This window comes from Morone saxatilis, unplaced genomic scaffold (assembly GCF_004916995.1).
Source record: "Morone saxatilis isolate NCDOM2014 unplaced genomic scaffold, NCSU_SB_2.0 Contig12, whole genome shotgun sequence".
NCBI lineage: Eukaryota > Metazoa > Chordata > Actinopteri > Moronidae > Morone > Morone saxatilis.
In genome coordinates this window covers 18,517,838-18,529,668 of record NW_023339674.1, presented here as the reverse complement: position 1 = coordinate 18,529,668, position 11,831 = coordinate 18,517,838, and the positions used below count along the sequence as shown (strand labels likewise).

The window sequence follows — 11,831 nt, the reverse complement described above, 5'->3', positions numbered from 1 at the left end:
AGTAACAGAAGCTTTTGGATCAGAGAGAGCACTTTAGAGTGACCTCGTCATGCCCGGAACACCTCAATCACTTTACTGGTTTCTGTAAAGATTCAACGAAATAGGGACTTTGTTTCCCAGAAAACTTGTTGCTTGTCACCTGGAAACCAGTGAATCCTTAATGGTGACCTCATCCTGCACAAGTAAGTGTAAACAAAGCCCCAAACAATAAGACCATCACAGTTTTTTTTAGATATCCCACCCCTCCCTCTGTTCCTGCTTAACTGATGCGTTTGGTTTGCAGTTCAAAATGATCCCTCACTGTGTTATATCCCACTCTGAAGTCTTATTTGAATAGGAATTAAGCTAGCAAAGATACTATTTCATGGGGCTGTGACGCAGTTTGAGTATCACCGTTTCTCACCTTACGCACACACATTTGGACACATCTAGATAAGCATCTATATGTATATACACACATACATGCATCTACACCCGGACAGGGCAGGAGGCAGCATCAGTTCAAGGTGATGCTTTTCACCACGGACAGGAAAGAGATGGAAAAGAGAGGCAGAGAGAATAAAAAGATAGAAAAGTAGGGGAAATCAAGCAGAGAAAATATAAAGTACCAAGAGTATGCCACAAAATCACAGCTTATTAAGAAGGTGGTAATCAATCATGGTGATTCATGACTCTATTAAATTTAATTAATTGAAGAAAACTCAAAGGGAAAGGGGGTGGCAAAGAGCACACATTAATGCAAAATATGACCTCCTCAATTACACAATCTCTACTATTTCTTTAGATAACAACTTTAGAAAGTAACTAGTACTAGTACTTTTATCAATACAACCCCAGTGACCAACCATCAGTGGAAAAGGAAGGATGAATTAAGCACAGCAAGCTATTTGCCAGTCTATTCATGCCGAGAGAGCATCAGGCAAATACCTCCCTTTGATCTATGCTGTTTTCTTCCCACCATAATTTTTTTTACACACTCTCTGAGACCAATGCTCAAGCCTTTAGTTCCTAGTGGAGGGAAGACTTAGCACTCTAATCTCCTGAGCCTTGAGGGTCCATCAGCTGTGCCAAGGCATCTGTGGCAGGGCAGTCTTTCCCTGACCCTTGGAACCGTGCCTAGGTGGGAACGACAGGCTACTATCAGGAAAGAGATATGGCTGGCAACAGGCAGCCAACTCCTTGTCAATGTGAGCACTTTGCATTAGACAGTTTACCTTGCATTCAGCCTACACTTATGAATCTGAGAATCTCTGTGTCTGTTGTTCTCCCTGAACACACTTTCTTTTTTCACTGATGGAACAGCTTTGATGCAGAAATGTTTTGCCATTTCAATCTATCTTCAATTCTATCTGTACTCTCAAACAAATGAGTGCTTTTAGTGTGAAGAGTCATTAGACATCGTTACTATTAGTTTAAGGTTTACACGCAATAATATTAATGAATAGAAAATGTGTTCAAGTTTGTTCCCAATTAATTTGCATTCAGTTCTGTGTTTTTGGGTCAACTACATGGAATTGCATCACAGCCAGGCAAAATAAAAAAAACTAAACAAATCAATTGATATTTGGGTGGCTCAGTGATCTAGGGTTTACATGACCTGTGTTTGTGTGGGGTAGGATAGGCAGAAAGAAAGAAAGTAGATGGATCAAGCCATTGACTTGACTGCTGGATGGGGTCTTTGGATTCAACTTCCATAATGCAAATAACTCCTTAGGAGCCTTTAATAACCCTGTGTTTGGTGCTACATGTACAGCTCTTTTATTTGATCTTGCTTGCTTCTCTGTGGGATGAACACTGAGGACACACATGCCCTTTGAAGTGCACATCCTTCCACAATTCGAACTATTCCCCATTCAGCTTCATGCTCTTTCCGTGTCTATAATGACCTACTGGAAAGCTGGAAACCAAGCATTCCATGTGCGATGCTCTCTTGGGTGCTGTAAAGGTTTTAGGATGAGTGCAATATCTTGTGGGCCCTGATGGAGAGGTGTTTTCACACATTTAAAAGGGAATAATGCACCCTAGAGCAGAATTACGCTGTGCTATGTCAATGAATCTAGTAATTGATTTTTGTTAAGTCAGCATCGACAAAAACACTGAGCTAGAAATTGTGGTATCAAGACACCCGTTTTTAACATCAGGTGACACTTTTTGAAATTGTTCCACTCAGTGGAACAATTTCCACGTTTGTTTGAGATATAACATCCAGATGAGATTTAATTGAATGCAAGACTTACAGCTGTGAATGAATGTCTCCATATCCCAATGAACTCACAATGGCTGCTGTAAGGTAATAGTTGTTCCATTATTCAGTGCCAACGGAGCAGCTTTAGGATATCTCTCTGTATAGCCTTACCACTTCAGTCTGTCTCTCTGCTGTTTTTAAGGAGACTTCTAAATTCAACAATACAAAAAGTCTAAATAAACCAAAATATTGGCCAAAAAAAAAAAAAGGACTTTGATGCTAGATGGAAAGTTGCAGGGTCACCAAGGTTAATATAGTTTATCTTTAAGGATGCAAGAATGTCTGTACCAAATTCAATGGCAATCTATCCAGTAGTTTTAAAAAACACTAACGTCAGTGACTCACCAAAAGCATTAGGATATATTGTCTGGGAACACTGAATGTCTATTCCAAATCTGTGCCAATCCATAAAGTAGATGTTAAGATACCTTGCAGAATAAGCAAAAACATTGACCTTCTGATAACACTAGTGGAAAAGATCAGGATCAAAGGCAGTAGGATTGATCCTCTGGGGACCATGGATGATCAGCACCATATTACATGATATTTCTATATGACAACCCTGTTGTAAAAATTAAATGCATGCATAAAAAATGCATGGATATACAGAGATTAAAAAGACACATGGATCAAAGTACATTCAAGCTATCTTCAGGCAGCCAACGAGCTACTCTGTGTGGTGACTCCAGTCAAATACTTGAAGGTCGCTGTGTGATGAATGACAGAATCACACAATGATCAATAAATAGTTTTAAAATAGAAGCATAGTGTGGTAAAACCCCATTAGATTCTGCCATGGCTGCTATCTCAGCCATCATTGCTCTAGGAGGACTTGTGGGGGAAATATGTCCATCATTCCCCTCTTTATCTCCCTTCACTGTGTCCTAACAGATAGGTCAGAATAGGGAAAAGAGAAGCTGTGATGTGAAAAAAAAAGGTGTGAGGGTGAAAGAAATGGAGGTTACCTTTGGTGTGAGTAATGGACTGCCACGCTGTAAATGAGGTCACTACCCTATCCCGTGCTCCTGTTCATTATAATGCATGTGTGAGTGATTTGTGTACAGGACCTGAATCAAGTCTTGAGGCTATTCTGGATGAGACCTTGACTGACCCTGCTGCGTGTTTGCGGGGAAAAGCTTCTGTAGTGTAAATCAGAGTTGCAACACCACTAGTCATGGATACAGCAGCCATCAATAACCATATACAAGCCATGCTGCCAAGAGGGGAATCCCCGTTCATCACACAGTGGTGAATAACAGTCGTCTCACCTATTCAAGGGGGAACAGCTCTGCCTTACACCTCACACACACCTACTTTCTCTGCTGTTCCGGGTCACCAGGTCCTCTACCTTACCTTCTCCCCATGAAGACAGACGAAGACAGCTGCAGACACAGACACAGCACAGACAGCACACAGACAAGAACGGGACCACACGACAGACAGCGAACAGCAGCAGGACAGACGACAGCACCACACACACACAGCCATCCTTCCACTGAACTTTTCCAGACCTTCTTTCTACCAAACTTTCTTTTCCTACCACTCGGTATTCATGATTTCACCCCAAAATGCCACAAGATTCTGCAACAGCAACAAAACACCATCCTACCCCTGGGAATAGCTAATTTCTGTTCCGAGGAAAAAGGAGGCATGGAGAGCATCATGTCAACATTTAGAAAAATGTAGTTCCTCAGAATTAGAATGAAAAACTGACTCATTCTGACTCAGGCTACAGTAAGTCTGCTGCAAGTCTGTGGCAATCCTTCTCTGTACAAAAGGTATAAAGTAAGCAAGACAGGCAAAGTATATCTGTTTACCAAGGTAGCAAGTCTTCAAAATTCTTATATGGGTTTGTTATCAGTAAAATGGATGGATTGGATGGAAAAAACATAAAGCGGTCTCAAAGAGATGCAGATCGACCACAAGACATACGTTTCATCACCTGCGGACTTCTTGAAAGTGCCTGCCCTGTTCCAAACAGTTTCTATCGTCAATTTGCCAGATGGTTGTGCCTAGGGACCCACTGTCTTTTCATCTGGCCATGATCAGTACGATATTTATAAAATGATTCAAAAAATATTAACTATTATGACTTATAACACATTATTAATGCTGACAGGACTATTTTTGTATTGTTTTAGACCCTAAGCAACTACTTTACGACGTGTTTTGTACTATACCAAAAATAAATGATAATGCTTAAATGACTGTCCAGGAAAATCACAAATTACTAGCCAAAACCAAAATTGATTCTTTCTATATTCTAGAGGACACTAGATCACAAACTTTTAGTCACACTATAAACTCACAAATCCAGTCAAATCCAGCCAATCCAGATGACAATTCCCTTGTGTCACCATGCGCTGAGAGTGAGATTTCCCTGTAACCTTGCCTGGGAGGGAGAATGAAAACAGAATCTGAGCCAGAGTGACCTCTGATCCGATTAATATCTCCCAATCCTGTTAAGCAGCCTCCCTGATGTATGTTCATGCTCCACTCAGCTACTCCACCCTACTCTAATTTCCTCACCTCCCATCAGCCACGGAAAATACTCGATTACACAGGTACTCATCTCTGTATGCACTGAAAGAACTGAAAAGAACCAACAAACAAAAATGCAAAGATGCACAAGCATGCACACACTCGAGTGTGATTATGTGATGCTATTGTAGCTACTTTCTTTCCACTTATTGGTTTTCCTACTGTGCATCACACTTCATCTTCATGTTCTATCTAGAGTCTAATTACTAATGACCCCCAGAAACACCGTGGCCTTGGATTTAAGAAGCAGAGAGGAGACTGGGAGATTGAATTTAATCCAGCTATGCAGGGAAAAGGTGACCTTTCTGCAAGTTAGTTTTATTTTTGTTGCCCAGTGATGCAACTGGATTAGAGAATTATTGCAGGGGATGAAGAAAGTTATCTGTGAAATGTAAGCTAAAACCTTATTCATCCATGAAGTCATCGCTACATTCATTTATTCCTTTTTAGGGATTGGAAAAAAAGCACATGCTAATCAGCTTCCTCGTCCCTGCTGGACATAAAAAAGCAGATCAAGTCAAGGGAATGCGCCCTACTACACCGACAGAGAGATGCACCCTCAGGGGACCCACCATCTGTCACCCTCACTCTCTTGCACCTGCCTGTGAGGTGTCACTGCCCCTCTAAGCCAACCTTCTGCTTGATGTCATACTAAAAGAGCAAGCGTCATGCTGCACCAGTCCATGAGCCAGCCGTCTGTCTGTACTTGGCATACGCTATATGTCTGTCTCCTCCTTTCACTTAGTTAATGAGCTTAAGGATATAAAAAGGTCAACACTGATTTTATACAGAATCATCACACACACATATAGACCTATGCAGACACATACCCACACACAAAAGCATGTTATCTGCGCATGTGCTGGCACACAGACATGTTATCTATAAGACGTGCTACTGTCAGGGTCTCCATAGTGACGGAGAACTCTAGTGATGTTGTTGAGCTCCATTAAAGTTGGGCCACTCACAACAATCACAATACACCATCAGTGGTGTACTCCTGCACCAAACCTATCGAGACTTGGAAAGCCTAGCTGGGACATTCCACCCGCAAAGCATCCGATACTTAAAGCTTCCTGATAGGTTGGGTGTCCTGCATATAAGAAGACTGAGACAATAACTATTTTAGGGAGTTGGATTCACTGTGGAAAGATGAGGGGGAGGAGAAAAAATAAAAAGTGAATATTGGGTTTTACCTAAAAATAGTTTGCGGCCAAAACAAAGGGATGGGTTATGGACACACTAAACACAAAGCCAGACTACAGTATATCTCAAGAGCTCACTTTTTTGCTTTGAGATAGTCTAGAAAAGAAATCCGCTGAGCCCTGAAAGGTCATCAGTCTGTCACAGGGCTACAACCAGAAGAGTCATCATTTTTCCCCCCCATTTAGAAATCCTGAAGCACTTTCTGAAAGTCCACTGAGTACTGAATGCATCTAGTCATGTTCACGTGTGAGCCCAGAAGACCACTTGTCAATCATCAATCAGCTGAAAAAAGGTTGGACAAATTGCATGCAAAGTAGTTTGGTCTATTCAGATTGGCAGTGACCCTAATTCAAGCAAATACTTATTGAGCCTTGAGCCTTGCCAGACCACAGTGAGTGAAGGAAGGCTGGCTGTGCAAGGACAACAGCTTGTTCTCAGAGGATAAAAACATTGAATTTTAAGATTTATAGCTTGTTATAGGTTGACAGCTATTAGGAGAGCTGCCGTTCTTAGTCTTCTTATATTCGTATATAAATACTCATTCAGCGCATATTTGTGTAAGCCTACTACATGCCTCCAATTTAAAACCAACCAACCGACTCAAAGCTAATCGGCCAGCCTCATTTATTATCAGCTTCATCAGAAATTCCATCAAAGTCCAATGAAATTTGAAGAGTAGAAATTACACTGTGGAATTATGATAATAGTGAAAGTAATGATCCAAAGCACCTTACTACCTCATGCAAATATTAGAGCAAAAAGACAATAATGGGTCAAATCTAACACATTACACAACTGCACTAAGCTGGTACACATAGGGGTTTCTATTCTTGGTGTGTCAAGAGAGAGATTAATGAGTACTGTATATAGTTGTACTTGTGTGAGTTAAAAAGTGTATGCAGTGGGTGCTATGAAAAGGTCAGTTGTGGAAGTATCGAGAATGTTGTGAAGGGTGAGACAAAGAAGAGGAGCACGACAAACAGGTGAAGATACAAGAGAAGAACTTTCGAAAGGCCAACTGGTGAATTCTGAAAATACACAATTAAGGACGGGCCTGTAATTGGCTAAGCTGTCTATCATTAGGTGTGAGAAACTATGGTGGACATTCAAAGAGTGGGTGTGGCGCATAGCATAAAGATAAGCCAAAGAGGTAATAGCCCAGCTACAACTGACATTAATTCGAATTCCAGATTTACAAAAGCAGCTACAGAAATAGCACAAATACTTAAACCTCTCCTTGAAAATGTGTGTGAAATTATGTGTGAAATCATGCAGAAGCTCTGTAGTGCAATGGCTGACAGAAAGTGGAGTATGTCCAAACAATTAATCCTACACAGAGATAAATACATTTTATTATAACTGTACCACCACACATGCCTTAGGAGGAGACTTACCACTTGGTTGCGTGGTTGGTGGTAGGGCTGAATGATGGGTAAACCCAGGGGTGTCATCCATTGCACGGTGTGGCCAGACTTGGAGATGAGCCTGGCGCTCGCTGTAAGCCAATCCTGCAACACATGGGTTCAGAGGTAGAGGTAAAGTGAGGGCACACACTGGATTTAAGGGCATTCTTATTTGTTGTTGTGTTTGTAAGTGTGTGTATGTGGACAACAGAGCAATTAAGTTGAGTGATCAGTGACTTCGGACAGTTGGGTGATGAAGTTTTCATATTCTATGGGGTGGAGCATTTAATAAAAATCAAGACACTATGGTGCATTTGGAACAACAAACAGAAAATAGAAACTTTCTCTCCCCAGCATCAACAGATGATGTATGCATTTAGGTCTGCCGTTCTACTTCTTGGAGCGGTAAACAATTGTTGCAAACTTACAGAGGAACAGGTGAGGAGTTGTTGCTTACTCTAAAAATTGCAAGTGCAACAGCAATGTTAGTGTAAGTGTCTGGCACAGTTTATAAGAATAGAAGTCCTATTAATGTCCCACAAGTGCCTCCTCACACATGCAGAGAGCCGTAGGAAAGATAAATATGTCCTAGCAACTCGAGGTAGCATCCTGCCTCAAAGTTGCTCCATTCATCATCAGATCCTTGCTTTTATCCCCAGGTACAATGAAATAAAGGCATGAAAGCTAAGAAAAGGGAGTGAGAGATTAGCTAGTGAGATAGCTATAGAGACTGACTGATCAATCAATAGATCAATAAGAGGCAGAGAGAGAGGGGGAGAGTGAAGAGTGGACAGTTTGAAGGGAATGTATTGAGTGTTGACGGAATAAATGGGAAATGAACAGAGAACGCAGGAGAAGTAAGGGATTACAGCACCGGGGATTGATCAGCTACCTCTCGCTCACTCATACTTCAACTCACTGCTGTGAAAGGCAAGGATGTGGATGAGGATGTGACCTATTTAATAGCAGCAGGTGCACACACACACACAAGGTACCAAGGTATGATGGGAAGGGGATTTTTCATCTCAGACTGGGCTGTCCCCACACATTCCCCAAAGGACACACACAGCAGCGGTGGGTGGTGTTTCTATTTGCTCGCCAGACTCCTCTCTGCCTGTGGAGATAATGTACAATCCCCTACCAGGTGCACGTCCTAAATTTATAAATGAAGTCCATGTGATGAATGGGTGCTGTTGTCTGGGTAATAGTGAAGTAAACTAGTCATTAATAAAAATAAGGTAACATCCTATATGCAGGAGTAGGTTAGTAAGAAGAAATTGGATTAATGTTTTATTCTACAGGTCTTTCCTCTGAAGTTTTCTGGAATACACAAATGGAGGCCGAGTTGTGTTATTTAAATTATTTTAGTATGAGTTTAGTTAGTGTAAATATGTCCTAGCATATATATATAATTTCTTTGAGAAAAGCAGTTTCATCTAACTCAAAATTAATATGAATTGATTATTGGAAACTTTATTCTTGATATACATGTTTTGTCTATAGACAAATTTTGCATGTTTAGCTGCTCTGCTGTGCACCGACTAAAATACTCTCTCAGTTACACTCACAATGAACTGGAATAAATTTAGTGTAAGTGTGTTAACTGCCTCCCTATAATTACTACCAAATTACAAAGTTCTTTTCAAGAAACTTCCTCAGAAATTACTAGGAAATTACAGACATATACAATAAAATGGGTATTACTCTGTACTGGGCTATAGGCTATAGGTTATAGGGGCTTTCAAAGTATGACACAGTGCCCCAAGTGTAAGTTTATATTAGTCAGATGAAAAAAATGATATGTATTTGATTTTATGAATGTGTAATGAACCCACCTGGATCTCTCTGGTTCCTGTAAACATCTCCTTTAAGCCACTGAAGACCAGACGGACCAGGTAATTGGATGCATTCCATACATGGTCCTGGAAATACAGCACACGATTATGCTTTTGTTATTATGCACAGTCTCACACACACACACACACACACTACCCTTTTTTTGCTCCACTGCCTTTCTCAATTAAAACAAAGTATTGATTGTTTTGGTTTTTTTCACTTAGTTATCATTAGGGATTAAATGTCTAATGCAAATATAAGTGATAAAAGCTGCAGCATTGAATGAGAGTGGTATATTTCTCATATCATTACAGTGATATGATCTTGATCCTCAGTAGGAGCTTCCCTAATGTCCCATCCATCCTCTTGTAATCAGTCACAATTACACTACCCCCCAATTCCCTGTTTAAACAATTAGGGACATTATGCAGAAGTCATTTAGCACAATCTTCCGGCTGTGAGATGGTGGATACACTGACAGCAAGATCATGCAAATCACATCTACACAATGAGATTAATTCCAACTATTTGAAGAAACTATACAGAGCTATATGAAGATTTAACACTTCCATGCTCCTGCCATGAAGTATAATGGTTTTGAACTAAACATAGATCATGATAATGACAGTGATAGTGCACAAGATATCAAATATATGTACTGTTGTATTACAGTCCTGGATTCTCTGATACAACAATGCAATATCTTATTTCACTGTAATAAGATAATACATAAATAAACTTGATTAAAATAAACTGTATTTGTTCCATGCAGCTCACTTGGAGTAACCTGGTGTGGCGGGACTCTGAATGTCAAGGTTGACGTTACAGGAATCCCTTTAGGTTGAAATAGGCTGAAATTGCATGCAGTCACTGTCACCGGTGTGATGAATGCCTTCACGCACATGCAGGAGACAATGGAGCAATAATTTACGAAGAGGATAGACCTCAGTAGAGAAGACCTTGTGCTTCATTACGAGTCCATCTGGGCTCAACGTGTGTGTAAAAATGTATGGCCTGAGGTGCAAGGGGAGCCCTTTATAGAGGAGATCTGGTGCTAAAAGGCCTCTCTGTCATACCACACTGATACGACACTAAAAATAAAACAGTATACAGGGAGTGGGAAGCACCCATCTACCACCACCACCACCACCCTCCACTACTACTGTACCTTGGGGAACTCATCAGTCTCCTTCAGTCTTTTCGCTATTTGGAGGCGTCCCCCGTGGCGTGTGACCCCGTAGACCACAGTCATCACGGTCTGTTTGACCACCTTCCTGTTGATGAAGCCCTCCAGGACTTTGGCTACTGTCACATTTTTCTGTGCATCGATTGCTCGCAACTCCTCCACCTGAAACATGTCATAGGTACATAGAAACGTTACATGACATACATGTAAATGCCAAACAGCCTCTGTTGAAAACATCTTTTGTAGAATACTTTAATGCTTACGCACAAATCCAAATACATATAATCAGGGCAGAAGTGCTGAATTGTCAGTCACAGTTTTATACAACCCAAAGTGACCAAATGTCCAAAACACCAAGATATCCAAATGATCAAAATGAATGGCTATTTCACAAGCATGATAAAATCTGCAGTATCATCTAACAATAACTATAATGCCCAGAGGTGAAAAAAGCACAAGAGTGAGATAGAGTCCTGCAGCAAACTGCAGTCCACTTCCATTCCAGTCACCCCACCCCACCCCACCCCCCACAGCTCACAAATCCACAATATATTGTGCAGTTACAGTCACTGCCCTTGGAAGGATTTAGCCTGGGACATATGTCTTTTCCTCAGCTCACTCTGATTCCTCCTGTACTGAAATGTCAGTACACGGCAATCAGCTTCAAATTGTTTTGGCTTAAAAACACACAGATTCTCAGCAAGCTGGGTCCTTTCATAGCATTGTATGCACACTTGTCCTTTGAGTTTTTTGGATATGGGAGGCAGTTTCCTCTCACCTCTCCTCTCTGTCTGTCACACACTACGGGATATAGTGAGTCATTTGAATATTAACAGCTGAGCAACTGCAACGCGCATTGCAATTAATCAACCACAATTCAGTTTCTCCAAGTCCATGCAGTTCAAAGAAGGGAACAAAACAACGCAAACCAAAAACATCCCACTGCTGCTGACCTGCTGTGCTACGCCACTGTACACATCCTGTGGCAACTCACAGGGCATGAGGTTGACTGACGTGGCTCCAATAACATCTCTGCCTAGAGCAGCATAATGCTGGAGACCATTACAGGAGCCGTCCTGGAGGAGAGGTGGAGAGAAGGACAGGAAATATTAAAGCAGTGATGTGGAGATGTGTAGACAGAATAACAGGGTTCAGCACAGGACGAGCGAGGGTAGCATAGGGTGAAAGGGTAAGGATGAGCAACACAGAACAGATGATTTAAAGAATGTAGAAGTGAAAGAACAGCAAAGAAACTGAAGAAAGAGAAAACAGACACAAGGGAAAAGGGGCAACATAAGCATTGGCTCAATAGATGTGGTTGAGGCTCTATAACATATTTAAGCCACAAAATACATTTTGCACTTAATGTCACACTATCAAACTGTATATGAGCATTTTTAATTAACTGCATCAT

The 11,831-nt window shown here is 41.1% G+C and overlaps 1 protein-coding gene across 2 annotated transcripts in view; it reads right to left on the bottom strand.

The window, feature by feature from the left end:
* The window catches only part of polrmt (polymerase (RNA) mitochondrial (DNA directed)), a 48,890-nt gene that overhangs the window by 11,790 nt on the left and 25,269 nt on the right, over positions 1-11,831 (bottom strand). For both annotated transcript variants that reach the window (XM_035653056.1, XM_035653058.1), the window contains exons 12-15: positions 11,371-11,493; positions 10,400-10,579; positions 9,231-9,317; positions 7,387-7,500 (exon numbers count right to left, since the gene is read on the bottom strand). In XM_035653056.1, the coding sequence (XP_035508949.1) occupies positions 7,387-7,500; positions 9,231-9,317; positions 10,400-10,579; positions 11,371-11,493 (504 nt within the window). The remainder of the gene's footprint in view (positions 1-7,386; positions 7,501-9,230; positions 9,318-10,399; positions 10,580-11,370; positions 11,494-11,831) is intronic.